The following is a 20,362-nucleotide window of genomic DNA, read 5'->3' as shown; positions in this document are numbered from 1 at the left end:
GTATTCGAACTAGTAACAAAACTAACCTGGTAAGGGACTGCACTGGCTGCCATTTTGCTTCAACTCCTCTTAAAACGTAGTTTTTTTTTTTATTGTTTGTTTTCCTTTATTTTTTTCATCTTTTTATATTTTTTTCTGCTTTGTCATAGTTGTCATCAGAATTGATTTCATATTTCTGCTTACAGTACCTTTCACATTTTAGTTGGTTTCTCCCATTGCATGTCAGAAGTGAAGAAAACGAGATGTCAGAGTGTGTGATCGTGTGTGTTTGTATGTATGTATGTATGTTTGTGTGTGTGTGTGTGTGTGTGTGAATTTGTGTTTTCTCTTTTCTGAAACTTCTCGTCATTTGTAAATCAAAGCAATGACTCTTACGAACTTTGACTTTACTTTGAAACAATAGTAAAGGACAAAGTAAATGTTGTCTTACAGGAAAATCTGATTTAGAAAAAACATGAAAACCTAGTTTGGCTGAATAATTACACATTTTTAAAAACATTTCAGTTTTGTGTTGACTGCTTTAAGGGCAGGTTGACTAAACTTTAAATGTAGGCCCCCGCAGCGACTCACAAATTATAAAAACCTAATGAACAACACAATATTACCAGACCCATTTTGCCTAATAAATAAATCATGGATTGTCTTTTATAGAAGTCCAAATCCAAAAAAGGAGAAATTTCATCATGGCCTATTTCAATTGGGATATTTCATAGATAGAACATTATTTGCTTTCACCCCTAAAAACTGTTCACGATTCAATTGCTTTCATTTAACACATAATTTATCATGTTTGACTTTTGCCTTTTGTCATAAATCGTAGCTTTTAATTTGACCTGCATTTTATTTTGTAGTTTTCATCCTCGTATTCCATTGCTAGCTTTCTAGTTCAGTTCCTCACCAGTAGCAGTAGAAGTGTCAAATGTTCAGGTGGGCGGTGTGTAGAGGTGGGACAATAACTTTACCCTCACTGCATCCAATTCAGGCGGAAAAACAGTATTTGATTAGACCGCACATGCACATGCATACAAGTAGAAATCATTATTGTATTGAGAACAGTGACTGTCAGTTCTTTCACCGCCTTCTTTAATATGAGGTTTTAATAAAGGCCATTTTTTGAGCAGTGATGAGGGAGCACCAGGCTATTGGCTCACCTCTCCTTCAGGAACCTCCACAGTCAAGTGATGCAACTTTCCACTGTTGTACAATTAGTATGACGCCATTTTCAGAGAAACATTCAGCCACTTTATACAAATTAAAGTTACCCACCCACCTGGAGGGGCTTATAAACATTGAATTACTGTGATATAAATTTGTGTCTGTAGGTTGCTATTCTATTATACATCACTTGTTTACCAAAGTGAGTGGTTCCATTCAGAGATGAGGGTCTGTTTCCTAACTCTTGTTGCCATGGTGACAAAGGGATGGACCCTGCTCTTTGAAAGTCACACTTCCCCCTTTATTTTGGTTGAGTCTCCAAAAGGCCTTTTCTTTTCCTCGCCCTCTCCTCTGCTGCTTTTTCAAATGATATTGTTTTTTGAGGAGAAGCAGAGTGCAGACGACGGGAACAGAAAAATAACTTGGAGACTCAACCGCCCCTCTTACATTTGCTTCACACTGTTGGCTTTAACTCCGTCATCATATTGCTACTTGCACTGCTGCCGTTGTTAACGCCAACCGCTATGTTGCTAAAAACAGTAAATCTCTGTCTGCCTGTTGCTGTTGCCCCTGCTCTGTTCTTCTTGGTTTTGCACCCTGATCGATACCCAGGCCTGAAAGCTTTGTTTGCCTCCAAACCTCAGCAGAGAATCATTCCCCTGGCAGTCAAACTGTGTTAATCACTTTACTCTTTAAGACAAATTCAACCTAAAGATCAGCCTTGTGATCCTGTAGTCATTATTTATCAATGTGATCGCATGAAATGCACCTGTAGCCTTTTTTTAAAGTTTTGACTGTGGTTGCACGAGCAGCAGAGGACTGGACGGACTGGTGGCGGTCGTCTGGTCCCTGCTGCACAATTCAGATAGGGATTTTACATGTAGGGTGCAAAGCAGAGAGCTGGAGGGCAGAAGTTGTCATGTCTCTCTGTTTGCACGTGAACCTTCTTCTCTGCAGCGCTCAACAACATTGTCCCCCTGCACCCTCTTCTCTCCCTACTCTGGTCCCACCTGGTCAACTGCAACGCCTTCATCACACCTGACGACCACAACACTGATGATGACGATACTCTTCCTCCCTTTCTCTCTTATCCTCTTACCTTTGACGGCCAAACCGTTACACCATCTTGCTGCTCTTTCTTCTCTCCCTTCTCAACTTTCTCTTGACTCTTCACTTGAATCCGGATCGACCCCGTTCCAAACCTAGGACTACTTTGATATTGTGAAGAACCCCATGGACCTGTCAACCATCAAGAGGAAGCTGGACACAGGACAATACCAGGAGCCGTGGCAATATGTCGACGATATCTGGCTGATGTTCAACAACGCCTGGCTCTACAACCGCAAGACGTCACGTGTGTACAAGTACTGCTCCAAGCTGGCTGAGGTGTTTGAGTCTGAGATCGACCCTGTCATGCAGGGCCTGGGATACTGTTGTGGGAGGAAGGTGAGTCAGCAGTAGGCGTTTTGTTTTTTACATTTCATGTGCAGGTGTAGTCTTTGTGCTAAGCTACACTAACCACCTGCTGACTGCAGGTTTATATTAACAGATATAACATTTATATATGAATATGCAACTATGAATTATGTATGACGGGTGTAATATGATCAGTTCCTGTCCAACAGTTTTAAAAACAGCTTTTCTTTTTGTCTCTTTTCTCGTTGCAGTTTGAGTTTTCCCCTCAAACTCTATGCTGCTATGGAAAACAATTATGCACCATCCAACGTGATGCTGCGTACTTTAGCTACCAGAACAGGTAAGGGCTTTCGAGACATTAGACCACAAGCATGCGCACATCACAGACAAACAGTATTCAGAAACTTGTATTGAAATTTCAACATTTTGCAGCCAATGAGATCAGCTTCTTTGTGTCTTGTTATATTTTGCACATTATATTTGAGTGTATTTCAAACAGCATCTTTTAATCAGTGCAATCACAGATGAGTTTTGATTTGGCTTCAAATGGTTACCCTGGCTCCATCTCCATAGTTCGTTTTAATTTTCATTTTCATTGTTGTCATTCATAAAGTGGGCTCCTGTCTTCTTCCTCAGCAACTAGTCTTTGTTTCTGGCACAATTTCTTCCACTGAGTAACTTTAGATGCACAACCAACACACACGACTGTGTTTTATAAATGCGGGGGGGTAATCCATGCTCACCACCAGAAGAAAGGTTCCCACTTTATAAATGAACTGAAAGGATGATGGGTCTCTGTTGCTTTACCATGTATGTATTTTTTTCCTCATCCACCCTTTCATGTATGGAGACTCGTATCCTCGCTCCCTTCCTCCTCCACAGCTCCTAGTGGTCTCTCATGTTGCTGTAATGTTGTTGTTGTTTACCACTGGACGTCTGACGCTAATCTTTGCTTTGCCTTGGCTCTCTGTCCTCTGTTGGTTGTTGTTCACATCCTGTCCGTCCTTCCCTCCTCCTCCATGTCCTCCCTATCCCTCTCTGTCTCTACATTGTCTCCGTCTGACCTGTAACGATTTATTTCACGCTTTTTTAATATTCATTTTGACCTCCCCTCCCCCATCTCCCTTTGCCCCCTTCCCCTCTCCCCTTCTCTCCCTCCTTTTTTAACGCTTGTGATGTCTGCATTGGCCTGCTTTGGTGTGACCAATCATCCACTCCAAAATTTACGCGCAAAATCAAAACACCCGCCCACACAAAAACCCTGCATCACGATTGGCTGCTTCCGCCTGGCGACGACCTACCTTGCCCTCTGCCTCCTCCTGTGTGTCCGCCCCCTGGCCTGTCCTGCCCTGCCCTGATTGGCGGCTGCTTCTTCGTGCCCTCTCTGTGATTGGCTGTGATGATGGCGAACGGTGTAGTTCACCAAAATATGGGCTTCTTGCTGACAGGTACCACTTCTGTGAGAAGTGTTTCAACGAAATCCAGGGCGAGTGCGTTTCCCTGGGGGACGACCCCTCTCAGCCTCAGACGTGAGTACTCTCAGACTCCTGCCTTCCTCCCACACCAGCAGACAAAAGCACAAATAAAACCTAAAGTTTCTCAAGTAGTTAGATATTAGAACTGTCAGCAATTAAATGTCTTGGTTGGTAGGGTTAAAACCATCTTGTTCCTTAGTCTTGACAGCATCACATATATTCAGCTTGTATCACGTTGTAGTAACTGACCCACCAGCAGCTCAGTGGTGGAATTAGATTAAAGATCACGAATTGTTGAATGTTTATAGATTTTGTTTTATCTGTCTGGTTGAAATTTAAGCATTTAAAAACAGAAAACATTTGCGGTACAGCAAAGTTTGAGGAGTCATAAAAGACAGATTTATTTTGAAAAATGCAGAAAGAAACAGCACAGCAGCAGATGTAAGCTTTCCTGACTTTTAGTCTCTTGTATGGGTCAAGCTAAAGTGAATACTAGATTTCCCGTAATGCGACTTTCATCAGATCCTGTCTGACTCATTTTAAACTCTGCACCTTCAGTTTGTAATGGAGACTTTCTGTAAAACATTTCAAGCCTTAAGCCGAAGTCAAGATAACCCTGAAGACACCACTGTGACATCACACAGGTTGTTTTATCTTGAAGATGTTATACTGATAATTGTTTCAGAAGTAACTGAGTGTAAAATTGATGGAGTTCATCTTAGTAAAACAAACATTCCTTTGATTTTATTTGAGTATTTGTTTCATCACCATCATAGAAAATACAAGTTATATCAACGTTAGGATTTTTCTATTTCTAGATTGTACAAATGATCAGTATAACGATAAACTGTGTTCGTAGTGTTTAGTTCACCGAGGATTTACCGTGTTGTTACAGTATTTTGTTTTTCTGATACTTCTCACAGGTCTATCAACAAAGACCAGTTCCAACGAAAGAAGAACGACACACTTGATCCCGAGTTGTACGTCCCCTTCTTAACATAATAACTTTGTTTTTTTGTCATGACCTTGTGATAATTTATTTTTCAATGATTGCTGTGAGATAAAAGATGTTCTATTCCATCGTTATAAATGTTTTGGCAGTAACTTTGTTGCTCCTGTAGAAGAACAAACAGTAATATTGTGTCTGCCTTTTTGTCTTCTCTCTGCTCAGGCTTGTGGAATGTATTGACTGCGGTCGTAAAATGCACCAGATCTGTGTCCTGCATCATGAAACCATATGGCCTTCAGGGTGAGCTAGCTATCATATGCAAACTGTACATTCTGTTACATGAGCACATGGGTCTGGAAAATGAATTTACCCTTTTGTGTTCCTCGATTCTTTTTTCCCTGAAGCTTTAAAATCAGGAAAAGCATCATAAAGGTGCTGGAAATATTGTTATGTCATGACACATGTGACGGCACATTTTTGCGTAGCTGTAAACATTGCAGACTCAAGCTAATCTCACACAGTTTCAGCATGTTGAGAAGAAGTTTGGAGAAAAAGTTTAGAAGTTAGAGCTTTGATTTATTCCATCAACAATAAAAGTTGCTTGTGTGAAAAGCGAGTCATAAAGTTTGATTTCCCTACATGTGGGTTCTGTTTGTAATTATAAGTGACTTCAGACTCATTTTATCATTTGAGGAAGAAACGACTGACATTAAAGACCAAATTGTCTCTTGATTTATGCCTTTTTATCGCAGTCACCGGTGGTTATTGTGACAGAGCAGATGGCTTCCTGCAAATTTGATTTACTATTTGTTTCCTCCCCAACCACAGCTTCACATGTGACAACTGCCTCAAAAAGGCAAACAAGACACGGAAAGAGAACAAATACGCAGCTAAAAGTAAGTAGAGTACAGAGAACAAATACAAGATACATGTTTTTTGTGTTTTATGACCACTACCCTACAAAAGGCCACGAGTATGATGACATGGCAGACGTCATTGAAATGTGAAGAATTTATCAGAATAATGTAAATGATCATTTTAAATTGTTGTTAACCCGACTCCTTTTTTGTCTTTTCATAGGACTTCCCCAGACCAAGCTGGGGGGCTATTTGGAGATGCGCGTGAACGACTACCTCAAGCGACAGTGCCACCCCGAATCTGGCGATATCACCATCCGAGTCGTCCATGTCTCGGACAAGGTGGTTGAGGTCAAGCCAGGCATGAAGTCCAGGTAAGAGGTTAAACCTGCTGCTGCAGATTCTGTGTGTGGTGGAAGAAGCTCCATAAAATGAATTTAGGATCATGGCTTATTGATTATGTTTGATGAGAGGCTATTAAAGGGGAGTTTGTGGGAGCATCTACTGGTGTGCGGCAATTCTTTTCTTCTGGTTTTTGTTACTTCTGTTCGGTAACGAGTGCTTATCAAGTTTGGATGTATGTGCTTTCAGGATACCACAGCGTCAACTAAAGTAGAAATGTGTTCTGATAAAATAAACCAGAGAAAATCTGGACCCAATTGTGCGGACATTCCCCGGAGTTCATGTCTAAAAATGTCTTTAGCACTGGTGTGTCATCGTGTCTTTGTCTAATAACTCCATTGAGAAGGAGATGAGTTGTGTCTAGATCTGATTGTAGCTTAACGAGTGAATGATTGATCTGTTAAACAGAGCGTCTCACTGCAAAGTAAAATAAATGAAAAGTTAGTAAAGATGGAGACAAACAGCAGCAGGTCACACATCAGGCTGAGGTTTGATAATTATGAGCTGGTTTGAAGAGAAGGGAAGAGTTGATGATGACATTTCATGGATTTCACAGCTGATTTACTCACCCAGCTTTTTGCTTCCTGTTTTTTATCCAGATTTGTGGACAGTGGAGAAATGTCGGAGTCCTTCCCCTACAGGATGAAAGCCTTGTTTGCATTCGAAGACATCGACGGAGCAGACGTGTGTTTTTTCGGCATGCATGTTCAAGAGTACGGCTCCGACTGCCCGCCTCCCAATCAGAGACGAGTGTACATCTCTTACCTGGACAGCGTGCACTTCTTCAAACCTCGACACCTCAGGACGGCTGTCTACCATGAGATCCTGCTTGGCTACCTGGAGTATGTCAAGAGGCAGGGGTAAGAGCAGAGTTTAAATCTTTGGAGGCAGGTGGAAAAAGAAGGAAGTCAGTTAACTTCTTTACGAATGCTTCAATTGATGAAACTACATGTCTCCCCTTCCAGGTTTACAACGGGTCATATCTGGGCCTGTCCACCCAGTGAAGGGGATGATTACATCTTTCACTGCCATCCGTCGGACCAGAAGATCCCCAAGCCAAAGCGCCTGCAGGAGTGGTACAAGAAGATGCTGGACAAGGCTGTGTCTGAGCGCATTGTCCATGATTACAAGGTGAGACATGTAGCACATCAGACCATCCGAAGTACTTCTTGTCATGATCCAGCAGAGGGCACTCTGTATCAGCTTTATGTATTACATGCCCTCTTGACTTATCAGTAAAGTAAACCCCCCTTTCCACTTGTTAAAAAACCCACTAACACCTGTTAACATCTGGCCTTTGTCTGCCGTGTGAATGGATTCAATCAGCATTCACTGCAGTAGACGCACGTTATAACCTTGATAGTAACATGACATGAATGAGTCATCTTAGTCTCACTGCATACATGCAGATGTATTCAGTGTCTTATTTTATCTACAAGGTGGCAGCCCTATCATGTTTTTTAATTAAAGAAAATCTAAAATCTGCTGTCTCCCAGGTCAAGAATGATCATCTCAATACTATGATTTGTTAATGACATCAACTGTGAGTATTTAACGGTCCTCTCTTTGTCCCTCAGGATGTTTTCAAGCAAGCGACAGAGGACCGGCTGACCAGCCCCAAGGAGCTGCCATATTTTGAGGGCGACTTCTGGCCAAACGTGCTGGAGGAGAGCATCAAGGAGCTGGAGCAGGAGGAGGAGGAGAGGAAGAGAGAGGAGAACAGTACCTCCACTGAGAGCACAGATGTGAGTAGAGCGAGAGTCCACATGCGTTCATCACTTTCAGACTCTTAATGTTTGTTAATGCCGTGTTATGTATTGAAACATTTATTTAAACATGCACAGGCTACAAAAGGAGACAGCAAGAATGCCAAAAAGAAGAACAATAAAAAGACGAGCAAGAACAAGAGCAGCTTGAGCCGAGCCAACAAGAAGAAACCGGGGATGCCCAATGTTTCCAATGACCTTTCTCAGAAACTCTACGCTACCATGGAGAAACATAAGGAGGTATGTGTGTGTAGCAGTATATGCTAACTGTTTTATTTAAGAATATTATAATAACTTACTAAATCAAGGATATTCTCTAGTAAGATACTGATCCTTGTTTTCAGTTATGGGAAAGTATAAATAATTCTGGGAATATTCCTTTGTACTATGTTTTGCTTTCCTCTTAAGTGCAAAATGAATTTAACAGATGAGGGCATGAATCACACATCATCCACACAATCTGAGGAAATTTACAGCTGACCTCCACTTTTATTCCCAGGTTTTCTTTGTCATCCGCCTCATTGCCGGACCCACAGCCAACTCCCTGCCCCCCATCACTGACGTAGACCCGCTGATGGCCTGTGACCTGATGGATGGCCGCGACGCCTTCCTGACTCTGGCCAGGGACAAGCACCTGGAGTTCAGCTCTCTGAGGAGGTCCATGTGGAGCTCCATGTGTATGTTGGTGGAGCTGCACAACCAGAGCCAGGACCGCTTCGTTTACACTTGCAATGAGTGTAAACACCACGTGGAGACCCGCTTCCACTGCACCGTCTGCGAGGTGAGAATCAAAAATTTAAATACTATGATGTTACTTACAGTATTAGCTGGTAAAAACTCTGCAGTCTTTGGGTAGTATTACCTAAGACTAAATACCTGCACATACAGTTGGGAGCTGTGTGGCAGTAATGTAAATTTTTTTAAACTAAAATATCCCCAGAGCTCAATCCTTTTTTTTCATGAGTGTTCCAGAAAGAGCTAGGAGCTCAGACATGAATTAAATTGTTGCTTAATGTAATAACTCTTATATACTTTTGGAATTTAATATTCTTAAGGTTGGTTATATATGCAAATATAATATTTTAACGCTTAACTCCTCAGATTTTCTCTTACATAAGGTGGCTGCTGAATGAATAAAGGAAGAGGTTTTAGTAGAAAGTAGACCACAGAAGCACGGTGGATAAACAGATTTTTGTCTCCCCTTCCAATTTGGAACAGCTGATTCTGTTGTTCTACAGTCAGTGTTTCAGCAGCTCCACCATGGCTCCTCATCACCCTCTTCCAATCGTTGCTAGTTGTGTTCACTGGGGTGTCCAGCCAAATAGACTGCTTCTGCAGACTGGGTCTCTGCGGTGCTGGGCAGCTGTTTAGTATCCAGGGCACCAGTGAGCCCTTACAATAGCTCTTTGGCTGTAGTGTTCGTTGTCAGCATTCCTTGCTGAAAGTATGAAAAATTCATGTGGGAGGAGTTACAAAGACTCACTGCTGTTTCTTCAGATGTTAAAGTTGCACAACAGCAAAACTGTTTGTGTTACTGTAAAATGTGGGTGAGAAGATAACTGTTTATCAAGATGAAGCAGTTGTGGATTTATCAAAAGACACGTTGAGACATGAACATTTATTGAATGTGTAATGTAAAAAAATTGATTTGTAACACTTTGGTTTAACTTGTTTCAATGATTCATGTGCTTGTATTAATTTTCCCATCTCTCTACTTTTCCTTCCTCCTGCAGGACTATGACTTGTGCATCACCTGCTACAACATTAAAGGTCATGAGCACAAGATGGATAAACTGGGGCTTGGGCTGGATGACGACAGCAACAACCAGTCAGCAGCAGCTACTCAGAGCCCTGGAGACTCCCGTCGTCTAAGCATCCAGCGGTGTATTCAGTCGCTGGTCCATGCGTGCCAGTGCCGCAACGCCAACTGCTCTCTGCCGTCCTGCCAGAAGATGAAGCGTGTTGTTCAGCACACAAAAGGCTGCAAGCGCAAGACGAATGGTGGCTGCCCCATCTGCAAGCAGCTCATTGCTCTGTGCTGCTACCATGCTAAACACTGTCAAGAGAACAAATGTCCAGTCCCGTTCTGTCTGAACATCAAGCAAAAGCTGCGGCAGCAGCAGCTACAGCACAGGCTCCAGCAGGCACAAATGTTAAGGAGAAGAATGGCCAGCATGCAGAGGGTCGGGCAGCCCGCTGGTGGGCCACCCGGAGGACCTGTTGTTGGACTTCCATCACCAGGGAACAATGGTAGCACAGCACCAAGTACCCCTACGTCTGGAGGAACCCAGCCCCCAACTCCCCAGACACCAACTCAGACCATGCCTCCAGTCCCGCAACAGGGAATGGGTCCAGGACCTGGAGTCCAGCAACAGCAGCAAGGTGGGATGCCCTCACAAAGTGGCATGCCTCCTCAACACCCCCTTCACCACCAGTTTCAGCAGATGGCGACGGCCGGAGGTGGTGGGGCTGGTGGGATAATGAGTTCTCCCCAACATCAGCAGCAGATGCTTCAAGTCCAACAACAACAGCAGCAGCAGCAGCAGCAGCAGCAGCATAGTGGAGCAGGGACCAACCCTCAACAAATCCAACAGCACCCGAACAATTTGCCTCCATATGCCAGCAGACCTCCAGGCTCCTCCCCAATCCATCAGTCCCAGGGCAAACCAGTTCTTGGGTCTGCAACACCTCCCCAGCCACAGCCTGGTGGCACTGTCATGGCTGGAAGTATTGGGGGCCAGCAACCTCCTAACCAGCCCCAGGCCCAGCCTCCCCTTTCACAGCAGCAACAGCAGCCTCCTTCTGGGCCTCCACCGGCAGCAGTAGAAATCGCCATGAAGATCCAACAGGTAGCTGATGCTCAGAGAAAGATGGCTCTGCAACGACAAGCCGCCCAGGCAGCTGCAGGCTTGATGCCTCCTCACCCGCACCATCAACAGGGTCAAGGTCAACAGATGGCCATGGGACACCCAGGGGCAGTAGGGATGGTTGGACCTCAGGGCATGCCACAACAGACGGCCGCAGTGGCAGCTGCTCGTGCCCACATGGATCAACAACAAAGCGCTGCACCAGGCATGATGGTTGGTCCTGGGGGGCCCATGCAGCAAACCCCTCAGCAGGGTAACCTACCCCAGGGCCCACTCCCCCCTCAAATGCAGCAGAGGATGGGTGCACCACTTCAAAACCCTCAGCAGCAGCAGCAGCAACAGCAGTGGGCAGCCCAGGGGATGCCACCCCAGCAGAGACAAGCTATGATGAACCAAATGAGCCATCCAGCCATGATGGCAGCTCAGCAGCAGCAAATTCAACAACAGCAGCAACAACAACAACAACACCAACAACAACAACAACAACAGCAGCAGCAGCAACAGCAACAACAGCAGCAGCAGCAGCAGCAGCAGCAACAACAGCAGCAGCACCACCAACAAGCTCAGGGCCATGCTGCCTTGATAAACATGGCACAGCAGCAAGGTGCCGGTGTCCCAGGGGGAGCTGTCCCTGGAGCTACTGGTGTCAACATCCCCCAGGCTGCCCTCCAAGACCTGTTACGGACTCTCCGCTCGCCTAGCTCACCGATCCAGCAGCAGCAAGTCCTCAACATCTTGCGGTCTAATCCACAGCTCATGGCTGCTTTTATTAAGCAGAGGGCTTCAAAATACAAGGGGGTGCAGGGGGCTCCAGGTGGACCGGGTGTCGTGCCGGGAGGTCCTGGACCCACAGGGGGTCCTGTTGGTAATGTCATGGCAGGAGGGGGACCACAGGTGAACATGAATTCTGCAGGCTCCGGCCAGCCTGGGATGCATATGGCAGGTCAGGGAGGGACGAATGTCAACATGGCCACTATGGCCCAGCTACAGCAGCAGCAGCAACAGCAGCTGCAACAGCAGCAGCAACAGCAACTTCAGCAACAACAGTTACAACAGCAACAGCAGTTACAACAGCAACAGCAGTTACAACAGCAACAACAGTTACAACAGCAGCAACAGTTACAACAGCAGCAACAGAGGCCAATGCTCAGTAGTTTACAACAACAACAAGTGGCAGCTCTGCAGCAGCAACAACAGCAACAACAACAACAACAACAACAGCAGCAGCAGCAGCAGCAGCAGCAGCAGCAACAACAACAGCAACAGCAGCAGCAGCAGCAGCAAGGGGGAGGAAGGGGTATGCATGGCCAGGGGCCACAGATGGGAAATCTCAACACTACCCAGTTTAGAGAGATGCTCATGAGGAGGCATCTCCAGCAGCAGCAGCAGCAACAACAACAACAGCAGCAGCAGCAGCAACAACAAATGGGAGTAAATCACGGTCAGTTCCAGCAGCCACAACCACCACAGGGGCAGAGCTACATGGGACAGTCTGGGATGCAGCCTCCAACAGGGGGACAGGGCCAGCCTGGAGGTCCTCCTCATGGCGCCCAGCAGCCTGGTGGTCCCCCAGGCCAGCAGGGGCAAGGTTACCCAGGATCTGTGGCCCAGCAGCAAGCTACAGCTGCACTGCAGCATAGGCTCCAGCACCAGCACCACCTCCAGATGCAGCAGCAGAATGCAATGGCTGGTCTGCCAGGGGGCGATGCAGGGCCAGGTGTGGGAGGTCCTCAGCAGCCATCTCAAGGCCCTCAGCCCACTCAAGGTGGCCCTCCATCTTCTCAAGCTCTGCTACAACAGGCCCTCCACCAGAGGCTGCTCCAGCAGCAGCAGCAGCATCTTGGCCCCGGCGGGTCACCGGCCCAGCACAGCAATCCCATGAGTCCTCAGCAGCCGCAGCAGATGGCCCAGTCCCCGCACCTGCAGGGCCAGACAATGCCCACATCGCTGGCTAACCAGGTGCGATCTCCACAGCCCTCCCCCAGACCTCAGTCCCAGCCACCGCACTCCAGCCCGTCCCCGCGCATGCAGCCCCAGCCCTCCCCACATCACATCTCTCCTCAGATGCAGACGGGTTCTCCTCACCCAGGCCATCTGAACCAGCACCACCCAGGCATGGGGGTCCCTCCACAACAACAGCAGCAACAGAACTCTATGGAGCAGTTTGGGTCGGACCAGAGCGCCATGTTATCTCAGCTGAGTGGCATGGCCGGTCTCCACGGACCAGGGGGAAACAGTCAGGACCCACTGGGCCAGAATATGAATCACAACCCTTTAGACATCATGTAGGAATTCTACTAACGTGTCATGTTGAGCTGAAATGCTCCGTGATTCTTCGCACAAACTGCACTCACCCAGGACAGTGTTATTGTTATTACTTAGCCTTTCTTTTTTATACTATTATTAAATGTTATTTAAAATGTTTTCAATAAAGATGCATTGAACTGAACTTCCTATGGGAGATGAACAATAAATCAAGCAGTCGTTAAATGAATTAGAATAAATGAATTGTAAGTTATTGCTGTTAATATATTTTTTTGCCAATCGTGGACAGAGAGGGGGGGCGGTTTCTCGAGCAGCCTCCTCACCTCCACATCTTGCTGAATAGAAGAAAGGTCATATTTTCGGGGGTAAATAGGAGAACTTGCCTTTTTTAAGAAATGTTTTTAAGGTTTTAAACGTGGTCAAGATTAAAGAGGAAATGATTTAATGCAAAGAACTTTTTTATCGGTTTTGTTTCCCATCATTCAGTCTGTCTATTTCTGTTTTGCAGAGTGATGTGGATTATTATTATTAATATTATTATTGTAAATCCAAACATGATGCATATCCTCCTTTTCAAATGTTTGGGTTTGCTTTATTTATTGTTTTCTTTAAAGGGGGTGGGGCGGGGGTGTTATGTACCCTGAGACTGCTTAAATTTGTATAGAAATATATTTTTGTTATTGACTGTCGGGAGGGGTGGGGGGGGGCGTTAGTTCTTGTTTCACTTCGCTGTAGCCGTCTTTAGTTGGGTCTGTCCAGGTGGGGGAGAAAGAAATGTCAGTGTTTTATCGCAGCGGTTGAGGGTCTGCTGTGAGTTTGAGATGTTGAGCGGACACATCGTGGCGTCTCCACCAGCCTCTGCGTTGGACATCGGCCATGCTGGAAGGGACTAATCCCTCGCAAACATGCAAGCCCTCTCCCTCGAATGTGTGTGCACTCCTTCCTTTTTAAAGACACTTAATATGGAGCAGTGGAGGCTTGGGGAGGGGGGGTGCATACCTGTGTGCCTGTAACATTTTGAGTACATGAGCTGGGACATGGAGAAAAGAAACTGGGTGGGGTGGGCTCCTTTTAGTGTTTTTAGGATTCTACTGTTTGGAGTAAACAGAAGATTTTGATCCAAATGAACTGTGTTGCACAGAAATGAGGAGAAAGTCTCCGTGTCTTTCTGCCTCGGCCCCGTTGCTGCTTCCCTCGGACTTTAAATCCCCTCCCTCCCTCCCTCCCTCCCTCCCTCCCTCTTCTACGAGAAAGTTGATCTCCCTTCCTCCTCAACTCCATCTTTATCTTTCTGAACTTTGGGATTTTAATTTAATATTTTTTACTGTACAAAGAAACACAAACTGTGGACTCAAATACTGTTTTTTATAATAAAATGAAAATTACCAATAGTGCCGTGTCCTGCATGTGGCTGTTTGTGAGACATACGATAAGGTATTTGGTGAATATGAGAACTTCTGCTGTAACAAAGCCTCATTCTCCAGAGGATTATTTTATTATTCTCAACTGGATTTCTGAAGACGTAGCTGAAGTAAAATGCGAGAACTTGATAAAGAAAACTTCATAAAACAATTTGAAATAAATTAATTTCAGTTTACAGTTGATGAGGAACATTTGGTGACTGGCGTTTGAGCTGTTTACGAAAGTTAATGACATTTAAAAATGTATTTAAAGTTAAGTTAAAGTAGATAAAATTAATTTATTACTTTAATGAGTATAATTGTATTACCATGTATTATTTCTAAGTAATTAAGAAAGTACATCATTTTTACATCTGATTTCTCAATAACTAAAACTTTAATTGAAAATGTCTGTTCCATTCTAATTAGCAGCATTTATATCAGAGTCGTGATCTTAAGAACAGACTATCAAAGTTATATATGTTTACAATATTTGGTCTAATAATGTTTAGGTGAAATAAATAAACCTGTGTTCCAATTTAAATGTAAAATTTGTTTATATCAATAATGAGAAATTAAGAAAGTAACCCCAAAATTAAACTGGATAAATGGATTTTTCCGACTGTGGCCCCTCAGCCTAACCATCCTAACAAACTAAATACCTAACCCGGACCCTTAACCTAATTCTAACCCTAAAACCAAAGTCTTGACTCCCAAACAGTCCATTAAAGGGGGGGGGGGTCCTCACTCTGATAAAAATGTCTTCACTCTGTAGGTTAAAGGCTCAAACTGGTCCTCACAAAGTCAGCTGTACAAACACACATACACACTCACTCACACGTTTGTCTTTCCTGGGAACATTGTGCTCTCTAGTGGTGACACATGGCAGCGTGATAGTTTGATAAAAAGACACTGAATGCATAACTCTTATTGTTTTTTATATATATATTTATACACACCCAGGTGTGAGCCTGGCCCAACTGGAATTTGTACAACAACAAAAACACTTAAACTTATTTTCAAGTTCGTATTTATTGGAAATGCAGTCAAAATAAAAATTAGTTTCTACAGACATGTTACCTTTGTCAGATAAGAGACTTATTCACATACATTTAGTGACATAAATTACTTTAGCTTATACATGTGACATGCAATAAATAATATCCCACCAGAGACTGACCTAACGTACAGTTTCTACCATTTGTACATCACCCTACACGGCGCTGTCAGCGGCAGTGTAAACTGATATCTCCTCTTTTGAAATGCACAAAGGCAAGTGAAAAGAGCGGACTATCAATTGGTTATACAAAAATAGAACCAGGTAGCATTTTATAAAGTAAAAGACAGCAGACAGCGAACACAACTGTGTACTTCTTTTTTTTTTTGTGCCTCCACCTCCCTTGAAATGCAGAACTTCATCTACGCAGCAGGCATTAATTCTATCTCTTTGTTTCATGTCTTTTGTGACAGAAATAAACCTCTTCAATAAAACACAGGACAGGGCTTTGTGCATGTGTGGCACAGGCTGACGGGGCATGCGGTTTAGCTCTGTGTGCATACTGGAAACAAAAAACAAAACAAAACAAGAGCAGTGTCTTTACAAAACGTTATCCGTAAGAAAGAGGAGCGACTGAAACAGGCCCCGAGAGCAGATGTGAGTCTGCCAGGAAAGCACTGAGGACGACTAGAAAAAGTAGCTGCGTGGAAGTAAGTCGACTGGAACGTTTGTCAGGCCGCTGCCTCGCTCTGTAAACCCAGCAGCCCCGGGAATGAAATCATTGTGATCGATTTATTGCAACAGATGATTTTTTTTTGGGGACCTCAGGCTTCCTGTCATGCTGATTAATGAGCCACAATGATCAGGATTACCACTCACTTCTTCATTCAAAGGCAAAAAATGTCTTCATGGAACTCAGTAGGAAATGAGTGTAGCTTTGTAAACATGGAATTATTTTACATACACGACTATTCACATGTAGAAAATGACTGAGTGGAAACTCTGATGGTGTTTGTTTCGGATCTCTTTTCGTTCAGCGGCCCTTAAAGAAGCCTTCAGCCACCGTCGCTTCTTTAAAAGTCACCGTCAGCGAGTTGATGGTCACGTGTGTCACAATCACTTTCCCGGAACGCTCGGTGTCGCCCGGTGTCGTTGTGGTAAGGCTCTGATTGTCGGCGCCCACCTCCTCATTCCTCGCCTCAGCAGTGGAGCAGGCGGCGGCTGTGCTGCCCCCCGTCTTGCCGCTCCCCTGAACGCTCACTATCACTGTGATTGTGTCGTTCCTCTCTAATCTGGGACATTCCGACCCTGACTCCACCTCCTCCTCACCTCTGGCCCAATCTGACCTGCCGCCCACGGTAACTGCATCTCCTGGTCTGGCCACCATCACCGAGGTGCCATCCTTCGATTGGCTGCACGCAAACGTTTGGTTCTGTTTAGTTTCATATACATCTGGTCTGTCAGTCCATGTTTCTGAGCCCGCCACGGTCAGGTTGGCGTCCACCTTCTCCTCCACGTCCATCTCTAGGTCCTGACGCTCCAGCAGCGGCAGGGAGCTGCACTCCGAATGACCTGGGAGAAAGAAAGCTTCAGTTTAATCACAAAGGTCAAAGGTCATCGTTGAATTTCTAACTGATCTACTTGGAAAACCAACCGTATAAACTGTCTTCTCGTTGTTCCTCTGAGGTGCTTTCGGACTCCTCCTGCTTCTCTTCTTCGCTGGTGCCGCTCCAGTCCTCCTCCATTGGCTCCTCCTTCTTCCTCAGTGGTTGGAGAGGTTTGTTCGAAGGCCCGTCCGGCCCCCGTTTAGCCACCCTCTGGTGGCTCCTCCTCCTGAGCGGTCGGCGGTAAATGCTGCTGCGCTCACCCTGGTCCACGTCTGTGCTCATGGCGCGGGTGAGGGAGAGACGCAGCCGGGGAGTTGGCTTTACTGCCGCCTTGTGGGCGCTGCGGAGGTCCATGGCAAAGAGGTTCTGATGTTCAGAGCAAAGGTGACAGAGGAATCACTGAGGTGTGAACAGCACTGAGTTCTGGGAAATGTAGCCTTAAGGGATAAATCCTGTCATACTGTATATTCATGTTGATGAAAGACCAAAACCAATAATGGTCTTTAAAATGCCTCAACTCAAAGATCTCTCGTCTGAGGATTATTCGAAGACGTTCCCAGTTTGTTCCTAATAAATTTGCCTTTACACAAACAAGCCCTGCAGCAGTTAAGAGTTACTGAAGGAAGTAAAGCAGGAGAAAAGTTTCTTTACCCGCAACAGGAGTCTCCTGGGTCTGAGACCTTTCCTGCGATAGGCCAGCGCTCTGACCTTCTCCTGACTGGAAGAGAGGTGGACACAGAGGGACGGGAGAGGAAAGAGACAAAGTGACCAAAAGAGACGGACTGTGAAACAGTTTTCAGACATAAACGCTGGAGAATGTCCCTCATTTGATAATAACACCGCTGGAGATTCTCCACTGAGACACGTTCACAACAACAGAAGAATCCAACGTATGAACCAAAAGCTCTCTTGACATCTACGTCTGTCCTCTACGTGTGTACTTCTGCTTTTCATCCCGTGTTTTTGGTTTTTCTTTTAGTTTTGGAACAATCGCTCGCTGTGAAGAGTTTCGACTAGGGGGCTGGCACGAGAACCTCCAGAAAATGTCCAGACCTGGGACTTTTGCGTTGTCACGTACAGCCCCTCAGGAGAATGTCAGGAGTTTCAGTGTTTGTCTGAAAGCAGCTAAAATAAAGGGAACTGAAAGAAAACCCCCTTCGCAAGAACCAGACTTTCTGTTATTACTCACTTTTCCTCGTATGCTAGGACCAGGCGAGGGTCCAAAATATTGTCCTCCGGTTCCCAAGTGCTGTACCTGGTGACACAAAAACACGTTCAAATCCCATCAATTACCCATAAATCTGTTCATCTGTCCATCGATCTATCACAGGACACACTGCCCGCTCCAGCTCCGACACACACGTTATAAAAAAGGTTCCTGAGTTTATATAGAGGGAATGAGGTCACCGGACGATGACTCAAGGTTTACTCACTTTGGGGGCCATCCCTGCCATTTCAGTAGATACTCCACATTACCCTGAAGGGGGGGTGAGAGAGAGAGAGAGAGGGAGGAGGGTGAGATACAACACATTCACACAACCTGCACTTTTTAATCTGTACTGGTGCTGTGAGTGTGTGCGTGTAAGAATAAAAAGGGTGACTGTCACTTTAAGAAGGGGGGGGTCGGGGGTTGGGGGAGTGGACGTTGTTCTCGGTGTTTCTCGGGAATGACGTCACTGCCAGCAGCTTTTTCTCTCTCTCGCGCGCCGCGGTGACGTGACCGCACGCGCTCATTCTCTCAACGTTTGCACCGGCGGGCTCGGATAGGTGGGGCCACGCACACGAGCATGTAAACACTGGCGTTGCGCAACGTTCGAGTCCCACCTCCGTGTGGACCCGTCAAACAATAACAAGAGATAACTGGTGCGCGGAGCGCGTGCGTGTGGACATGAACATGATTTAATGTCCTAAACTTTTCTGTGGCACATTGAATGAAGCTGACGTCACGCGCTGTTCCTCTGGATTACGGGACAAGCTGTGCGTAAACATGCGGAGTCCGGTGCGTAAAAGCGGCTCCATCCTCTGTCACCACCGTCACCACAACACGCACAGCGGCGGGACACCATCACGCAAAACTCGGTGACATTACGCAGCACTTTCCGCACGCCGCCGTAACCCAAATAAACTGCGCAGCTCGTTTTCAGAACACACGCCCCCTTCTCCGGTTTACTACAGCTGCGTAGGCGCCTCCAAAACACGCTCGTGTCGCAGCACCGCAGCCGGAGCCCCGCGCGAGGGGGGTTAAAGGTCAGCACCGCGCGACACTTCCACGCAAACAACAGACACAGAGAGAAAGGAGGAGGTTGTTGTTGCGTAAAGTGCACGGGGAGAACTGCGCAGCCTAGTTTTGGCAGCGCACGAGGACAGAGGATGGCACAGTGAGCGCACGCTGCTCCACTGGGACAACATCCATGTTGAAGACTGAGAATAATAAGTTATTTAAGTTTGCGTGTCTCACCTTCCTCACCCTCTTCTTCGTTATGGACTCCACCGCGAACACCTGGTCTCCTATGGATGACAGCTCCATCGCTCCACACTGCGCGTGTGCGCTCAGAGGACGGAGCGCACAAAATAAAAACAGTGAGAGAGAGAGGAGGAGGAAACACAAAGTTCTCTCTCTCTCTCTCTGACTCTCCCTCCCTCCCTCTCTCTATTTCTCTCTTACTCTGACTCTCCTTCCCTCTCTGACTCTTCTCTCGCTTCTCTCTCTTCTCTCTCTTCTCTCTCTCTCTCCTTCTCTCTGCCTCCCTCCCTCACTTTTTAAAATCTGCGACACATCAACACCGGACAACGCGCTGCTTTAAGCCGGGCGCGCCACCTTTTTGTTGCGTAGGACCGAGCCCCCCAATAGGCGTGCCCGCGTCCGCGAGGCCGCGCACGCAAATTGGAGCAGAGTGCAGGAGAGGGGCCGAAGAAGAGGAGGAGGAGGAGGAGGAAGAGGAGGAGGAGGAGGAGGAAGAGGAGGAGGAGGAGGAGGAGGAGGGAGGACAAGGTTATTGCGAAACTTAAGAAAACACTGATGTTGTAATGATTTCTAAATCAAATTAAATAAAACAATTAAATGTTCTTATATCAAATCTTAAATTTCATTCAGATAAAGATGCAAACGCACATTCACTAAGTCTACTTGTTTTTCATTTCGAGCGGAGTTTTCGACAACAAAATCGAACAATTATGTGAAAAAAGTTGTAATTTAATGAAAAAAA

At 45.7% G+C, this 20,362-nt stretch overlaps 2 protein-coding genes across 15 annotated transcripts in view; one reads left to right on the top strand and one right to left on the bottom strand.

Moving 5' to 3' along the window:
- Nucleotides 1-14,543, top strand: part of ep300b (E1A binding protein p300 b) — a 27,007-nt gene extending 12,464 nt beyond the window's left edge. For 4 of the 12 annotated variants that reach the window (XM_069525661.1, XM_069525659.1, XM_069525660.1 and 1 more), the window contains 14 exons: nt 1-29; nt 2,362-2,601; nt 2,823-2,911; nt 3,990-4,100; nt 4,970-5,026; nt 5,218-5,295; nt 5,824-5,891; nt 6,076-6,226; nt 6,854-7,114; nt 7,220-7,385; nt 7,832-7,999; nt 8,099-8,260; nt 8,520-8,801; nt 9,754-14,543. The exon at nt 1-29 is cut by the window's left edge and continues 123 nt beyond it. In XM_069525661.1, coding sequence (XP_069381762.1) covers nt 1-29; nt 2,362-2,601; nt 2,823-2,911; nt 3,990-4,100; nt 4,970-5,026; nt 5,218-5,295; nt 5,824-5,891; nt 6,076-6,226; nt 6,854-7,114; nt 7,220-7,385; nt 7,832-7,999; nt 8,099-8,260; nt 8,520-8,801; nt 9,754-13,176 — 5,285 coding nt within the window. In that variant the 3' untranslated portion in view covers nt 13,177-14,543. The remainder of the gene's footprint in view (nt 30-2,361; nt 2,602-2,822; nt 2,912-3,989; nt 4,101-4,969; nt 5,027-5,217; nt 5,296-5,823; nt 5,892-6,075; nt 6,227-6,853; nt 7,115-7,219; nt 7,386-7,831; nt 8,000-8,098; nt 8,261-8,519; nt 8,802-9,753) is intronic. The other 8 variants (XM_069525669.1, XM_069525666.1, XM_069525667.1 and 5 more) reach the window with 3 other exon arrangements.
- A 1,022-nt stretch (nt 14,544-15,565) lies between these two features.
- cbx7a (chromobox homolog 7a) lies at nt 15,566-20,052 on the bottom strand. Of its 3 annotated transcripts, XM_020105990.2 has the most exons (6): nt 19,615-20,052; nt 18,590-18,633; nt 18,346-18,411; nt 17,808-17,874; nt 17,204-17,522; nt 15,566-17,121 (listed from the first exon to the last, which is right to left on the bottom strand). In XM_020105990.2, the coding sequence occupies exons 1-6, from the start codon at nt 19,681-19,683 to the stop codon at nt 16,583-16,585; spliced, it is 1,104 nt and encodes a 367-aa protein (XP_019961549.2). In that variant the 5' UTR covers nt 19,684-20,052; the 3' UTR covers nt 15,566-16,582. The 3 variants fall into 3 exon arrangements, with proteins under 3 accessions (XP_019961549.2, XP_069380926.1, XP_069380927.1); XM_069524825.1 differs by lacking the exon at nt 17,808-17,874 and having other exon boundaries at nt 19,615-20,010; XM_069524826.1 differs by lacking the exons at nt 17,808-17,874; nt 18,346-18,411; nt 18,590-18,633 and having other exon boundaries at nt 19,615-20,009.
- Between the last annotated feature and the right edge of the window lie 310 nt (nt 20,053-20,362).

The sequence above is a fragment of the Paralichthys olivaceus genome, chromosome 5 (genome assembly GCF_024713975.1).
Source record: "Paralichthys olivaceus isolate ysfri-2021 chromosome 5, ASM2471397v2, whole genome shotgun sequence".
Lineage (NCBI taxonomy): Eukaryota > Metazoa > Chordata > Actinopteri > Pleuronectiformes > Paralichthyidae > Paralichthys > Paralichthys olivaceus.
This window is presented reverse-complemented; position numbering and strand designations above follow the sequence as displayed.